Source organism: Neofelis nebulosa, chromosome X (genome assembly GCF_028018385.1).
Source record: "Neofelis nebulosa isolate mNeoNeb1 chromosome X, mNeoNeb1.pri, whole genome shotgun sequence".
Classification (NCBI taxonomy): domain Eukaryota; kingdom Metazoa; phylum Chordata; class Mammalia; order Carnivora; family Felidae; genus Neofelis; species Neofelis nebulosa.
The window spans coordinates 33,067,153-33,084,795 of NC_080800.1; the positions used below are offsets into that span (position 1 = coordinate 33,067,153).

The 17,643-nt window shown below is 39.5% G+C and overlaps 2 protein-coding genes across 4 annotated transcripts in view; both read left to right on the plus strand.

Annotated features, from left to right (window-relative positions):
• The window catches only part of PRRG1 (proline rich and Gla domain 1), a 496,749-nt gene that overhangs the window by 446,410 nt on the left and 32,696 nt on the right, over window positions 1-17,643 (plus strand). The gene's annotated exons all lie outside the window — the stretch shown is intronic.
• Window positions 8,842-11,903, plus strand: LOC131503049 (ferritin heavy chain-like). The gene has a single exon (XM_058714390.1). The coding sequence runs from the start codon at window positions 10,864-10,866 to the stop codon at window positions 11,410-11,412; it is 549 nt and encodes a 182-aa protein (XP_058570373.1). The 5' UTR covers window positions 8,842-10,863; the 3' UTR covers window positions 11,413-11,903.

Below are 17,643 nucleotides of genomic sequence, written 5' to 3' on the forward strand. Positions count from 1 at the left end.
ATTATTTCAGTTTTGTTAAATTTATTGAAACTTGTTTTATGGCCTAAGCTATGACCTGTCCTGGAGAATTCTCCATTTGAACTTGAAAAGAGTGTATATTCTGCTGGTTTTAGATGGAATGTTCTGTATATATCCGTTAGGACCATCTGGTCTAATGTGTCATTCAGAGTCACTATTTCCTTGTTAATTTTCTGACTGGATGATCTATCCATTGATGTAAGTGGGGTGTTAAAGTCCCCTAATATTACTGTTTTCCTGTCAATTTCTCCCCTTCTGTCTTAATATTTAGGTGCTTTCATGTATTCAGGTGCTTTAATGTTGGGTGCATACATATTTACAATTGTTATATCCTCTTGTTGGATTGATCCCTTTATCATTAGTAATGCCTTTTTTGTAATTAGTAATGCCATATGTTTTGTCTAAGTATGGCTTTTTTTGTTTTTTTGCTTCCACTTCTGTGGAAAATTTTTTTCCATCCCTTCACTTTCAGTCTGTATGTGTCTTTAGGTCTGAAGTGAGTCACTTATAGGCAGTATATTGATGGGTCTTTTTACTTTTTTTATCCACTCATTTACCCTATGGCTTTTTTTTAATGTTTATTTTTGAGAGAGAAAGTGTGTCTGGGGGAGGGGCAGAGGGAGAGAGAGAAAATCCCAGTAGGCTCCATGCTGTCAGTGCGGGGCTTGATCCCATGGACCATGAGATCATGACTTGAGTCGAAATCAAGAGTTGGACGCTTAACCTACTGAGCCACCCAGGCTCCCCTACCCTGTGTATTTTGATTGGAGCATTTAGACTTTTATATTTAAAGTAATTATTGGTAGATATAAACTTACTGCCATTTGTTAACTTTTTTAGTTGTTTTTATACTACTTCTCTATTCCTTCTTTTCTTGCTCTCTTTCTTTGTAATTGATGACTTAATTTAGTGTTATGCTTGGATTTCTTTCTCTTTATTTTTAGTGTATCTATTATAGGTTTTGGGTTTGATGTTACCATGAGGTTCATATATCCTAAGTATATAGGAGTCTGTATTAATTTGATAATTGTTTAAATTTGAACACATTCTAAAAAATAACTTTATTTTTACTCCCATTTTATGCATATGTTGTCACATTTTATATATTTTTATTTTGTGAATCACCTTAACTATTTTTTAGATATAACTGATTTTACTATTTTTGTCTTTAACCTTCATACTAGCATTATAAGTGATCTACTGCCTTTACTGTATGTTTGCTTTTACTTGTGAAATTTTTTTCCTTTCATAATTATCTTCTAATTATGTCCTTTTCTGCTGAAAAAAGTCCTTTTAACCTTTCTTGTAAGGCCATTTTAGTGGTGTTGAACTCCTTTAACTTGTTTGTCTGGGAAACTCTTCCTCTCCACGGTTCTACATGGTAACCTTGCTGGGTAGAGTATTCTTGGTTGTGGGTTTTTTCCTTTTAGCACTTTGAACATATCATGCCACTCCTAGCCTGTAAAGTATCTGCTGAAAAATCAGCTGAAAAGCCATATGGGGTTTCCCTTGTATATAACTGGTTGCTTTTTTCTTGGTGCTTTTAAGATTCCCTGCTCATCTTTAATCTTTGACATTCTAATTATTATATGTCTTGGTGTAGACCTCCTTGAGTTCATCTTATTTGGGGGTCTCTTTTATTCCTGGACTTGGATGTCCATTTTCTTCCCTAGGTTGGGAAAATTTTCAGCTCTTATTTCTTCACGTTATTTTCTGCTGCTTTCTCTCTTTCTTCTTCTGGGATCTCTCTCATGTAAATGTTAATATGCTGGATATTGTCCTAAAGAGCCCTTTATTCTATTCTTACTTTTTAGAATTCTGTTTTCATTTTGTTGTTCAGCAGTGTGCTTAACATTACACTATCTTCCAGATTGCTGTTCTGTTTTCTGCATCCTCTAATCTGTTGATTCCTTTTAGTGTATTTTACATTTTATTTACTGTATTCTTCAACTCTGATTCTTTTTTTTTTTTTAATATTTTCTATCTCTTTGTTGAAGTTGTCATTGAGTTCACCTACTCTTCTCTAGTCTGGTGAGCATCTTTATGACTATTACTTTGAACTTTTTATGAGGTAGATTGCTTACCTCTGTTTCATTTCATTCTTTTTCTGGGGTTTTGTCTCATTCTTTCATTTGGAGCATATTTCTGTCTCCTCACTTTGTTTGACTTTCTGTGTTCGTGTCTATGAATTAGGCAGAATATCTACGTCTCCTAAACTTGAAGAATGGCCTTGTGTAGGGACATCCCCTTTTTAGACTGTGTGTCCCTGGCAGCTTTGGCTGGTTGGCTGGAGTTTTAATGGGCATGGGCTGGCAGTCCCAAGGCACTCCAAGCTGTGACCACCCAGGTTGGACAGCTGGAACTGAAGTGGGCACAAGCTGGGGTGTCCTGGGGCTTTCTGGGCAGAGGGTACCCTGGAAACACAGTAGACTTGAAACCAGTATGGTCTAGGATATCATGGGGCACTCTGCATAGGGGGTGCCCCAGTGAGTCCCCTGGAGATCAAGTGGGTGTAATGCTGGGGTGTCCTGGGATGTTTTGTACCCGTGTTGCCTTGGTGAGATGACTAGAGCTATAGTGGACACTGTCCAGGGCTGTCCTGGTGTGTGCATTGCTGGGGTCACCTTATTGGGAACGCTGGGGCTGGTGTGGGCTGGGGCGCCCAGACTCTACTCCCATCTGTACAGTCAAGGTGGAGAGGGAATGTAAACAGTGGGGCTCACTAGTCCCTTCAACCCAAAGGGTTCTAGGACTGGTTCCTTTATATTCTAGTTGCTCTTTTAAAATTAGTGGTGTTTTATTCTCTGGCATTCAGGCCCTTTTATAGATTATGAATCTTTAATTCATCTAGTCTCAGTTATTCCTTTCAGGTTATGGTCCGAACTTAATTTGGAGGGTTTCAGACTGTATATTACCAAAGCAGTGGACATGCGAGCAGTTTGTTAACCTTGACCTGAAGTTACCTCATTTCCTCTCCTACTGCCAGTTAATCTTTTTCAAACCTGTCCTCATAGACTGAGTACTGGCAGGAATACTGGGCCCATTTTTGTCACTTGTACAGTCATTTCCACCATATAGTTAATGTAACTCTGCATATTACAAGCAACAATATCTAGTTAATGATGCCCTGTTTAACCTCCATATATGCTGTTTACCCATGGTTACACTAAAGACACATAGAATTTCAGAACTCCTCAGTATACCTCATCAGAATTAATTTGGCAGAAGATATTCTTCTAATGGATCTGGTGGACATCCAAGAGTTCCATGGCAATATTGCATCAGAATTTGAGGTCACATAAATGATGATTCAGGTGTCTAAAGAGACCCTGCTTTGTGTAGCCACCCTAGTTTGACAGTCTAAACTCCTATTCCTTAGAGATAGGGAGATATGATCTACCTTTCTGGGCACTTTTGGGCATAAAAACTCATACCTTTTCTCCCACTTATGTTTTTAAAAAATTTTTTAATGTTTACTTTTGAGAGAGAGAAGAGAAGAGAAGAGAAGAGAAGAGAAGAGAAGAGAAGAGAAGAGAAGAGAAGAGAAGTGTGCAAGCAGGGGAGGGGCAGAGAGAGAGGGAGACACAGAATCTGAAGTAGGCTCCAGGCTCTGAGCTGTCAGCACAGAGCCTGATGCGGGGCTTGAACCCACGGACTGTGAGATCATGACCTGAGCCAAAGTTGGACACTTAACCAACTGGGCCACCCAGGTGCCCCATTCTCTCCCATTTAAAACTTCCTGTTAGGTTTGCTTTATGCCCACCTTTTTCTCCTTTGCTCCTTCAGCTCCTGCTAGACCTTGACCTTAAGATCATGAAGCAAAGAGAGGAGCATGATTTGCCCTTTAACGTTACCCTTCCCATTTTTTTTCCTTTAGTATTTTGAGGGGAATGAGGTGGAAGGGGACAGAGGTCTCTAAGTTAGCTGGAATTGCTGTATCCTCTTTTTGTCTGTCACTAAATCTTTGGTGGGCCTAATTATAAGTTGGGTGGGAGGTGCATGGTGTTCTTCAGGGGGTCCTAAAAGAAACCTCTGTACAACACAGTTCCAGAAATAGGAGTTATGGTCCTGTGTTGGCCTCTACCAACCCCTTCCCCAGCTGGCTTCTATCCTAGTATGCATGCTTCATATCCTTGTTGGGGCCTTTTGCCTGGCAAACAGCCCTCTGGTGCAGAGTAGCTGCAACATGGCTCAGGTTTTCCACAGTATCCACTGAACCGGTGGAAAATTCCTACACCCTTGTTTTTTGTTGTTTTTTTTTTTTTAATTTTTTTTAATGTTTCTTTATTTTTTGAGAGAGAGAGAAAGAGAGAGATACAGAGTGTGAGTGGGGGAAGGGCATGGAGAAAGAGGGAGACACAGAATCTGAAGCAGGCTCCAGGCTCTGAGTTGTCAGCACAGAGCTCTAACTCACGGATCATGAGATCACGACCTGAGCCAAAGTCGGATGCTTAACTGATTGAGCCACCAGGTGCCCCTTGAACACCCTTGTTTTCCACCTCGGGAAAGATCTGTACCATCGCTGACTCTGTTGCTTTTCCTCAAATATACCCTGCCCTTCATATGGGCATAGAGTGCAGTATTGGGGGTACATCAGCTATTCCACAGCTTAAGCAGATGTCCACTCAGGAAATGAAATATTAGTGTTCTCTTCATACATGTATCCTGTAACTGACTCTCTTGGAATAACTGAGCTCCCCTCAGTTGTTCAAAGTCTTAGGGTCTAAACAAGAACTATGAATCCATGAAATGTGACACACTAGCCTAGCATGTGTAGTAGTGATTCTAGTGGCCCTGTCAGCCACTGTGCTGCTGCTTTGGGATGCTTAACTACTTGGTAGACAGTACTGTCCTTGTTAGAAATGACTCACATTATCTAACAGTGAGCTGCAATCAGTCAGTGTAATTGATGAGAATAAAACTTTCACATTCAAATTGGGATGTGAGTAGAAACCTAGATCAGCAACTTTGCTTGGTATAAATGGTTATGCATCTCTTCATTTGAAAGATGATGTCACATGCCTCCCATAGCATGCTAGAAGGAGGTTAGCTATGAATTCAGAAGTGGGGTTTACCTGTTTCTCAAGCAATTATATTCCTTAGTCTAATACACTAAACCTCCCACTCCAAAAAGGGAAGGAAAAAAAGTTGGAAACCACCCATTTTAGGATGAGACCGAAATGTAAAATGACACAATATCCAACAGAAAATGACAATTTTTTCTTTATTAATGTTTTGTGTCTACATAATACTGTAGACTATTAAGGCCACAAATAAATTACCAAAAAGTTTAAACAGTTATGAGTATTTTAAAAGTGTCTACTTTGATAGATGTATTCAGACAAGTGAGTAAAAAACTATTAACCATATTTCATTGATTCTCTGATCATTTATTCACATTTTCTCTGAAATTGAAGTTCAGCTTATCAGTGACATCATGGATTAGTTTAAGGCATGTTTTTTCCCCTTTTTTAAAGGTTTTTTGTTTGTTTGTTTGTTTGTTTATTTATTTTGAGAGAGAGAGAGAGAGAGCACAAGCAGGGGATGGGCAGAGAGAAGGAGAAACAGAGTCTCAAGCAGGCTCCACACTGCTCGAACTCACCAACAGCCAGATCATGACCTGAGCTGAGATCAAGAATGGGATGCCTAACTGACTGAGCCACCCAGGTGCCCCTTTTTTCCTTTTTTTTTTTTTTTTAATGGTCATTCATTTTTGAGAGACAAAGCATGAGCAGGGGAGGGGCATAGAGAGAGGGAGACACAGAACAGGCTCCAGGCTCTGAGCTGTCAGCACGGAGCCTGATGTGGGGCTCGAACCCATGAACCATGAGATCATGACCTGAGCCAAAGTCGGACGCTTAACCGACTGAGGCACCCAGGCGCTCCTTCCTTTTTTCCTTTTTTAATACATAAAAAAATAATGTGCTTTTCGATTCATGGTATATTTAATAAAATACAGCAGCTAATCACCTCTCGTGCCCACTCCTCAGAAATTCCCATCTGGGTGTGGTCACTACTGTAAATCAGTTTCTGTTATAGTAGGTAGCTGCTGATCCCTTTAATATTTGGGGTTGTCCTTGGTTTCTTCCCACACGGGTGTTAGGGTATAGTCTCCCCAGGACAAGGCTGACAGTGGCCTTCATAGTTTGAATTTCAGTAACTGTAGAAATAAAATTCCATTTAGCCACTTCCAAGATACAATCAAATCAGTGGCAAAGGAAATTGGTGTCATAGACTCTAAGTCTAAAGTTCCCTTTTGGCCAACAAAAGAGCAGGACACAGGATTAAGGTGAGAGATGGCGTATGTCTGGGAAAAGACAGGAGCCCCGAATAAGGGTCTCTGCCCTATATTTATTAAGATCAGAAGGCTTACAAACGTGATTGGCGGCACAAAGAGACAAACTGTGAACATTAACCTGGGGATGTGAGGGAAGAGGGGCATTTGGAAGATATACAGTGTTTGGGGTTTGGGTCAATATAAAACAAAATCCTGGCGCCGGGCAGATGGTTGTTAATGGCAGACAGGAGGTGCCGTGTCTAACTTAGCTAGCCTAGGGGATGAGACAGTCAGGTGGAATAACCTCAGGGTTAACAACGCACCTTTTCTTTTGTTAACCATCTCCGCTCTGGGCTGCTTCACCTGCAACACAGCGGTCTATAGCTCAATTTATCTGTTTACCTAACTTGGCCCTTTCTTCCTGTGAAAGTAGCTTTTCTGGTACAGTACTAAATTGGGGGGCATTTTTGCCCTGCATGCCTAATTTTGTTTACCTCATATACCTTTGCATTGGGAGCCTGGGTACCATCAAGCTGAAACAGAGGATCTGCTCCTCCACTGTACATACAACAACCAACTGAGAAAAGAGGGCTCTGTCTTTTCTTGAATTGTATATTTTAGAGAGTAGCACTAATGCCATAACTTAGAACAGCATGATTATTTGAACATTAAGGTATCATCCCATTCCCAAAGCTAATATTTGCTACCAGTCACTGCTTATCATGAATAGACTAAAAGCTGATTTTTCTTTCCATTCCACTGTTGAAGAAAGATTCATGGAATAGACCAATTATATTTATAATCGATAGGGTCCATGAAAACCAAATAGGTTAAGCTCTTCATTTTTAAAATAGCCCCACAGAAGTCATTTTACTCCTTTTTCCATAGCGAGATACTGATTGGTGCAGCCGAAAATAGGACCCAGGTCTCCTAATTCAGTGTCTTCCCTCCCTTCCCATCCCCTCCTTCTGCATTGAACATAATTCTCTCCTAATTTAATTGATGGTTATGCCAGGGGTTCTCCAATGAAACAACTTAGTTTTTTCAAGTTCAGATATGAGTGAAATGGAAAAATTGGTGGCTGGCACCTACTTTTAGCTAGATTTTTAATTTTATTGTTTTAAAATGCTTGGAAACAATACCATTTGGGACAGGCAAAGGTAATATTCTTTTCATCTTTGGACCAATATTGTGAATGCCAAGAAGACGAATGATGCATGCAACTTCTGATTGGAATTGGAACTTGTAGCTTTTGATTACTAATCTAGTACTTATAAGCACCATACCATGTAGCCGATATACCCGGAGCATAAGGCAGGATGTCTTGAAGAGAAGAAAACCTAATAAAACTTGCAATATAATAGGGCCAGTTAAGAATGAATATAGACGTAGTCTGAGGTTTCCTGTTATTATGTGAGAAGTGGCATCTTGAACTTCTAGACAATTCTGAACTTTTTTGGTTTGACGGTAAGATCATTTTCAAGGGAGCTGTCTTGAAGCTAAATAAACTGATGAGGTTTAATTATGATTCTAGAGTGATGTCTGAAGAGGTAGAGGAGATGATAAAGAATTAGTTCTATTTAAAGTTAATGAAACTTTTCAATTCTACAGGTATTCATTTTTATTACTTTGAAAGACATTACATTGTAAAGATTCAGGTGCATACTAATAACTAAAATGAGATAAACTAGCAAAAATAATAATTACCCATTAACCTAGAATTTATATTAGTTTTTCATTAAAACTGTTCTCTTCCACTTTGTTTTCTATTTTAAATTTTTTTTTTTTTTTTTAATTTTTGGGACAGAGAGAGACAGAGCATGAACGGGGGAGGGGCAGAGAGAGAGGGAGACACAGAATCGGAAACAGGCTCCAGGCTCCGAGCTGTCAGCACAGAGCCCCACGCGGGGCTCGAACTCACGGACCGCGAGATCGTGACCTGGCTGAAGTCGGCCGCTTAACCGACTGCGCCACCCAGGCGCCCCTGTTTTCTATTTTAAAATGTTAAAACTCAGGGCAAACTCTAGACAAAAGCAGAGATAAATAATTATCTACTAAGGATTTTAGTATCTCTTCAACTTAGCATAAAAAGATAATTTATTCCAATATACACCATTCTTTTTGCCTTCTCTGCCAGCTCTTGTATTACTCACTTCCGTTATCTTAGAAATCCTGTGCTCAATGGCAGTTTGATTATGATTTGCCCTACCACCAACATAATTGGAGAGAAAAGAAAGTAATTGCTTGAATTAATGTATTCTAAGTTACTAATGAAGAGAAATGAGGCAGAAACTGTTGATCACTGATATAAAAACTATTTCACCTCCTTCTTTCTTGCTAAGAGAACCCCAGTTTAGGGGAGTAATAACATATCTAGTTGCTAGAGATAAATCATAATTAGCCTAAGTCAGTCATAGCAATATTGTTCCCTTTTCGTAACTGGTAGTAATGTCTTCTCTCTCATTCTTGATATTGGTAATTTCTGTCTTCTCTCTTTTTTTACTGATCAGTCTGTCTAGAGATTTATCTTTTTTTTTTTTAATCTCAAAGAATCTCTGTTTGGCTTTATTTAGTTTTACATATTTTTGTTTTGTGTTTCACTGAATTTTTTGTTCCTTTATCATTTCCTGCCTTCTGATTGGTTTGTGTGTATATTGCTCTTCTTTCTCTAGTTCCTTAAGGTAGAACTTTAGATTTTCAATTTCAGATATTTGTTTTCCTTTTTTAATGTTATAGGGTTTGAATCATTTGAAATTTATTGAGACTTGGTTATGGCCCAGAATATGATTTTTCTTGGTAAATGATCCATGTGCACTTGAGAAGAAGGCGCTTCTAAAGAATATATTTTAAAGTTTCTTCTCTTCTGTTTCCAGCATTCTTTCTTTCTTTTCTTCCTCTTCCTCCTCCTAATTGTGACAAGTAATACCACACTGGTTGCCTGCAGAGAGGACAGCTGTGTGGTTTTGACCCATGGGAATGTATTACCTTTTCAGACAATTATTTAATTTTTAGTAAAGAATGATAATTGAATCATAGTGGTGGCTAAAAACACGCACAAAATCTACACACACAAACAAAAGGATTATGAGTAGCAGACCAGAAATTTTGAGGAATTCTTGGAAGACAGGAAAAGCAGGTGCTATCAGATTAGTTAATTCAGATAACTCAAAACACCTGCAGTAGAAAACCAAGCATGTGCATAGAAACTTGAACAGTTATACTGCAGAAGGTCCCCAGGTCAACCATGTGATTAAAGAGCTACTATGAACAGCAGATGTTTTATCTGCCCTGCTCTGAAATGTCCCCAAACCCTACTTAAATTAGAAGTAAGCACTTGTAGTATTGGACCTTTAGGCTCCCCAAACTACACTCCAAAGACAGTGAATGAGGTTGAGACAAATGCAGACCTGCACAAAAGAAGGGATAAAACAGAAGCACACATCTACCTAGAGGGGACAAATAACTACTTTTCCATCATCAGAAATGCCATTTTTGTTTTGGCAAGAGGAAGGGTCCCTACCCTACCTACAAGCACCCTGCCATGTACCCCCAAAGAGGAGACTACTACTTTATATTGACATACTGTGCAATCCCGTTCCAAGGAAAAGCCTATTAGTGAAATGGACATCACAACTGTACATCAGATACATGCTGATTATGTAGGCTAATCAAATGTGCCCTTTATTCCTAAATATGAAAGGACAAAGTTTGGGAAATATTTGAGGAAGGTGAAAGAGAAGATCATAAACAGAGCAATTTCTGAGGTTAAAAAAATACAGGAAACAGAGTTACCAAAAAAGCCAAATTCATACTCAGAATTTTGAGAATTTGAATAAGAATGTGAATTGAATAAAACTATGAATTTGAATAGGAATATGAATTTGAATAAGAAGGCTGAGAATATTTGAATAGGAACAGGCTGTAATAAAAGGGATCCATTCAAGATCCCTTTTTTATACCAATAAAATCAAGTAATTGTAAAATGGACACATTATTGCAAAATTAAAATCTTAAACCCCAGGGGGCGCCTGGGTGTCTCAGTCGGTTAAGCATCATGATCTCAGAGTTCTTGGGTTCAAGCCCTGCACTAAGCTGTGTGCTGACAGCCCAGAGCCTGGGGTCTGCTTCGGAATCTGTGTCTCCCTCTCTGCCCCTCCATCTTTCCCTTGCTTGCTCACTCACTCCGCTTCTCAAAAATAAACAAACATTAACAAAAAAAATTCTTAAACGGTGCTCAGCGCAGGGTCTCCCTGCCTCACTTAGGCTCCACCCGAACCTGGAACAGAGCATGCGCGGCCCCGCCCCACCCCTTATCCCCCTTCCCCCAAACCGGAAACGCCCCCGTTTCCTGTAACGGACCCCAGTTCCGGTTCTATCCCAGAGCTGTTGCTGCGTCCGAACCCAACGGACGCTGCCTAGAGGTCTCCATTGCCACTGAGTGCCTCTGGCTTCTCTCGCCATTCAAGCTGGGCAATCTTCGGGGCCGCCGCCGCCTTCGGCCTCGCCACTGCCTGTTCCGGGGTCCTCGCTTCAGAGTTGCCTTGACCTTGGTGCCAGCGCCGCCAACCATGGCCACCGCGCCGTTCTCTCAAGTGTGCCAGAACTACCACCCCGAATGCGAGGCCGCCATCAACAGCCAGATCAACCTGGAGCTCTACGCCTCCTACGTGTACCTGTCGGTGGCTTTCTATTTCGACCATGACGACGTGGCCCTGGAGAACGTCTCCAAGTTCTTCCTGCGCCAGTCCCACGAGGAGAAGGAGCGTGTCGAGAAGCTGATGCAGCTGCAGAACCAGCGTGGGGGCCGCATCCGCCTCCGCGACATCATGAAGCCTGACCGCGACAACTGGGAGAACGGCCTCAACGCCATGGAGTGCGCCTTTCACCTGGGGAAGACCGTGAACCAGAGCCTGCTCGACCTGCACCAGCTGGCCACCGACAAGAACGACGCCCATCTGTGCAGCTTCCTGGAGACCAACTACCTGCACAAGCAAGTCAAGGTCATCAAAGAGCTGGGGGGCTACATCACCAGCCTGCGCAAGATGGGGGCCCCGGAAGATGGCTTGGCAGAGTACCTCTTTGACAAGCTCACCCTGGGCAACAGCGACAAGCACTGAGTTGGGACTGCCTTCCCATAGCCACAGGGTGCATGGTGACTTACCCTGGTCACCATGCCGAGCATGCATTTTGCAGTATTGCACTTGCAAAACGTTCCAGTTTTCTTTCTTCCAGTTTTGCCATAAAGTTACTTGGTTGCAATAAAGTTATTTTGTTCCTAAATAAATAAAGGTCTCTGGTTGATGTGTATGCACATCTTTCACCTTTTAAGTTTTATAGTAGGTATCCAGGAGTCTCTCCACCCACCCAACCCTATCCATATGCAGCTGAGGATCTCCAGAAATGGAGGGAGAAGGTATTCCATGGGACCCTGGAAAACACAAAATTAATCTTCCCCTCATAAGCAGTGTGGGTGGTGGTGGTTTAGAGCCCTGAAGAATGTGGGAACCTATGCATTGTAAAAGTATAAAAACATTGCCTGAAAGTTATGACTGAGGTTGATCTGGGGAAAGAGTGAAGGAAATGGGATTGGGCAGGGATTAAGATAAAGGAGGTCTTCTACTTTACCCTGAAAACTTTTACTTTATCAAAATAAGTAAATACTAATATTTTTTGATTCTAGATAGCAAGAAAGGGACCCCAGAAGCCATTATGGCAGAGAACCTCTTTAACAAGCTCACTGTGGGCAATAGTGATAAGAGAAACTTAATCTTAGGCTGGCTTCCTACTGGATATGAGAGTGATTTGCCTTTGGTCCCCTGTGCAGGACATGCATATTGTCATTAGAAAACTTTCACTTCCCCTTATGAATAGTGTGGTTATGTGGTTTGGGGTAAGATGGGTGGTTTGGGGCACTGGTTGCTGTAGATGGATGTATATGGTAAATGTATAGAAAAAACATGGTCTAGAATTTATAATAGTGGTTGCTTCTGGGAAAGAATTGAAAAATGGGATTGGACAGGGATTAAAATAAATGGAGCCTTCAACTTCACCTGAAGTTTTTAGCTGATTAAGTCATACAAATGTTAATGTTTATTGTTTGTAAGTAACAACCTGGGGACCCTGGAAACTGGCAGAGTGGAGTAACTGATTGGCAGGTTCACCCTTGTTGTCAGTGACTATGGGAACTGTGTTTTAGGTTTGCTTCTCTGGAGACACAGGTGCAACTTCAAATGGCCACCAGTACCAGGCATGCATGCTGCCATCAGAAAACCTCTAGTTTTGGGGGTTTATGTACACTTTGTAATAAACCCTGTTCAGTATAAGGGTTGAAAATTTAACAAAGATGCTGAACATCAAAATATTTGAGAATGACTGTGAGGTAAATTGAATCTTCTAGAAAGAAATAATTCATAATAATAATAATTCATAGTCATAGAAGAACCTTCTATAATAACAAGCACTCAGTAGAAATTCCAGAAGGAGAAAACAAGAGTTTGTGTAGAGTGGTAGACAATAATCAGGAAATAATTTTTCAAAATACTATAATCTCGGGGTGCCTGGGTGGCTTGGTCAGTTAAGTGTCCAACTCTTGATTTTGACTCAGGTCATGATTTCATGGCTTGTGAGATCTAGCCCCACATCAGGTTCTGTACTGACAGCATGGGGCCTGCTTAGGATTCTCTCTCTCCCTCTCTTTCTCTGCCCTTCTGCTCAAGTACATGCATGTACTCTGTCTCTCAGAATAAATGTTAAAAAAATACTATAATCCAAATACTATTACCATGTATATTTCCTCCTTTAATCTACTAGTGTTCTGAATTACATTAACAGATTTTCCTGTGTGGAATTATTTTTTATTCCTGGAATGAAACTTACTTGATCACTGTTGATTTGTTTTACTATAATTTTTTGAGATATGATTGAGATGTATGTGGCATTGTGTAATTTTAAGGTGTACCGTGATACACTGATATATTGGGAAATGATTGCCACCAAAGCCTTAGCAAAAACCTCTATCAATTCATGTAATTACCATTTCTTTTCGGTGGTGAGATTTCTTAAGATTTATTCCCTCAGCAATACTTAAGTATATTATATTGTTAACTATAATGACCCTTCTGTACATTAGATCTCCAAAGTTTGTACTATTTGATCAACATCTCCCCATTTTCTCCAATCCTTCAGCTTGTGGTAATCAACATTCTAATCTGTGTTTCTGAGTTTGGCTTTTTTGGTTCCATATATAATTGATAGAATACAGTATTTGTGTTTTTCTTATTTCACATAACATAGTGTCCTCAAGTTTCATCTAAGTTGTTGTAAATGGCAGCTTTTCCTTCTTTCTCATAGAGAAAGGCATGAATACCCAGAAAAGAAATGGCTGGATCATATGGTAGTTCTATTTTTAATCTATTGAGGAATGTCGATACTGTTTTCTTTACTGGCTATATCAATTTTCACTCCCACCAACGGCGCACAAGGGCTTCCTTTTCTCCACATCCTTGCCAACACTTGGTATTTCTTGTCTTTTTAGTGATAGCCATTCTAACACATGTGAGGTATATTGCATTGTGGCTTTGATTTTTATTTCCCTGATGACATGTGATGTTGAGCACCTTTTCTCTGCCCATTTTTTAATTGGGTTGTTTGGTTTTTTACTGTTGGGTTGTATAAGTTCTTTATATATTATGGAAATTAGCCCCTTATCAGACATATGATTTGCAGGTATTGTCTTCTATTCCATAGTTTCTTTTTGTTTGTTTTACTGTTTGTGTCTTTTGCTGTGCAGAAGGTTTTTTTTTAATTTTTTAATGTTTTATGTTTGAGAGAGACAGAGACAGAGTCAAGCAGGGAGGTGCAGAGAGAGGAGACACAGAATCTGAAGCAGGCTCCAGGCTCCAGGCTCCGTGCTGTCAGCACAGAGCCCAATGTAGGGCTCAGACTCACAAAACATGAGATCATGACCTGAGCCAAAGTCACCACTTAACTGACTGAGCCACCCAGGTGCCCCAGTAGTTTTTAAAATTAGTATAGTCCCACTTACTTATTTTTGCTGACATCACTCTTGCTAGTATTTTTATTTAGGATTTTGTATGTCTCTACCTTAATAAGTAGTTTTCTTTCAGGTGTGTAAGTACCATCTTTGTCCTGTTTAGGTATTAAGATTACTCTGGCCTTGTAAAATAAATTGAGAAAAATTTTTTTCATTTTTATATGCTTGTGCTTTTGGTATAATATCCAGAAAATCATCTCCAGGACCAATATGAAAGAACTTTTTTCCTATGTTCTCTCCTTGGAGTTTTTTGGCTTCCGTCTTAGTTTAAGTCTTTAATCCTTTTCAAGTTAATTTTTGTGCATGGTGTAAGACACGGGTCCAATTTCATTCTTCCGCATGTGGTTATCCAGTTTTCCCACCACAGTTTATCAAAGACACTGTCATTTCCCCATTGAGTATTCTTGGCACCCTTGTCAAATATTAGTTGACCCTTTATGCATGGGCTTATTTCTGACTTTTTGATTATGTTCCATTGGACTGCATGTCTGTTTTTTAATGCTGGCATCATGCTGTTTTGAATTATATAGTTTTATATTATTGTTTGAATTCAGGAAGTATGATGCCTCCAGCTAAGTTCTTTCTTGAGATTGCTTTGACTAGTCGGGGTATTTTGTGACTCCATAGGAATTTTAGGATTGTTTTTCTATTTCTGTAAAACATGTCATTGGAATTTTGATAGGTGTTGCAGTGAATCTATAGATGGCTTTGAGTAGTGTGGACATTTTAACCATATCAGTTCTTCTGATCAATGAACACAGGATATCTTTCCATTTATCTGTGTCTTCAGTTTTTTTCCATGCAATTCTTAAAGTTTTCAGTGTACAGATCTTTCACCTGCTTGGTAAATTTATTCCTATGTATTTTATTGTTTTTGATGCTAATGTAAATGGGATAGTTTTCTTTATTTCTTTTTCTTGTTGTTAGTATATATAAATGCAACTCTTTGTGTTTATTTTATTTTATTTTATTTTATTTTATTTTATTTTATTTTTTAATGTTTATTTATTTTTGAGAAAGAGAGCACGAGCAAGGAAGGGACAGAGGGAAGAGGGAGACATAATCCAGAGCAGGCTCCAGGCTCCGAGCTGTCAGCACAGAGCACGACATAGGGCTCAGACTCATGAACCACGAAATCATGACCTGAGCCAAAGCTGGACGCTTAACCAACTGGGCCACCCAGGCACCCCTGTTTTGTTTTTATATCCTGCAACTTTTTTGGATTCATTGATTATCTCTAATAGGTTTTGGTGGAGTATTTAAGACTTTCTAGATATAAAAGCATATCACCTGCAAAGATAATTTGACTTTTTTCCTTTCCAATGTGGATGCCTTTTATTTCTTTTTCTTGTCTAAATGCTCTGGCTAGGACTTCCAGTATTATGATGAATATGAGTGGTGAGAGTCAGCACCTTTGTCTCATTCCTAATCTTAGTAGAAAAGCTTTCAACCTTTCACCATTGTGGATGTTGTCATAGCTTGCCCTTTGTGACCTTTATTATGTTGATGTATCTTTTCTATACTCAATCTGTTGAGAATTCTTAATCATAAATGTTAAATTTTGCCAGATGCTCGGGCACCTGAGTGGCTCAACAGTTAAGCACCGTACTTTGGCTTGGGTCATGATCTTGTCTAAATCATTGTTTTCCAAGGACTCCTGAACTGATGGACTCCTGAACCAAGATGGACGGGAGCCAGTTGACAGGCCACTATAGGGTTCATACCTGGGAACAAAGTCTATATGCCCTTTACCCAATGCACAAGTGGTTTAGACTCTTCCTGAGTCACTTGGCATATGGAGCTGGATCATCCTACAGCTCCCACAAAGCCACTTTTGTCTGTGGGATGGATGCTAAATGATTCTTGGGGTAGGGGGTGCAAAAACAACAGATGTCTTATTACACCATGCTGCTGACATCACTCTTGCTAATACTTCTATTTAGGATTTTGTATCTCTCTACCTTAACATGTAGTTTTCTTTCAGGTGTGTAAGTACCATCTTTGTCCTGTTTTGGTATTAGGATTACTCTGGCCTTGTAAAATAAATTGAGAAAAAAATTTTCATTTTTATATGCTCTGGAATAGTTTTCATATTATAGGTGTGGTTTTTTTTGTTGTTGTTCTAAGAAGATTTCGTAGAATTCACATTAAAATTATTTGAGTCTCGGGGCGCCTGGGTGGCTCAGTCTGTTAAGTGTCTGACTTCAGCTCAGCTCATGATCTCTTGGTTCGTGAGTTTTCTGCTGTCAGTGCAGAACCCACTTCAAATCCTCTGTCTCCCTCTCTCTCTGACCCTCCCCCCATCTCTTTCTCTCACAAAAATAAACATTGAAAAAATTATCTGAGTCTCTTCTCTTTTTAAAGATAGATGATTTTATTTCTGCAAAAAATGGCATTGGGATTTTTAGGGATAACATTGAATCTGTAGGTTGTTTTGGGTACCACAGGTGTTTTGACAGTATTAAGTCTTCTATTCCACAAACAAGCTATATCTTTACATTTACTTGTTTCTTTAATTTCTTTCAGCAAAGTTTTGTGTCACATTCATTGATTATCATATGTTCAACTATCCTCATGCCCCAAGGATAAATCCCACTTGGTCATGATGTATGATCATTTTAATGTGCTGTTGAATTCAGTTTGTTGATATTTGTTGCATTTATATTCATTAGAAATACTGGCATATAGTTTTATTGTAGTGTCTTTTTCTGGCTTTGGAATCAGAGTAATACTGGCCTCATAAAATGGGTCTGGAAGTGTCCCTGCTTCTTCATTTTCTTGGAAGAGTTTGAGAAAGATTGGTATTAATTCCTCTTAAATTCATTTAGAACCACAAAAGACCCAAATAACCAAAAGCTGGAGTCCTCACACTTCCTGAATTCAAAACATATTACAGACTTACAGTAATAAAAACTATATGGTACTGGCATAAAGACAGACATATAGACCAATAGAACTAAACAGAAAGCCCAGAAATAAACCCACATATATATGGTCAAATAGTCTTCAACAAGGATACCAAAAATCCATAATGGGGAAGGTATAGTATACTCAATAAGTACTGTTGGGAAAATTGGATATGCACATGCATAAGAATGAAAATTGAAACCTATATTACACCAGACACAAAAATCAACTCAAAATGGATTAAAGACTTTGACATAAGAGGAAGGGTAGGCAGCGGGCAAAGGGAATCACATTAGAGCTACTGATAAAATTATAGCTAAAATTGATAAATCATCATGCACTTTGCCATTGAGACTCTCAAGCTTTCTTACACATTAGAATTAGCACC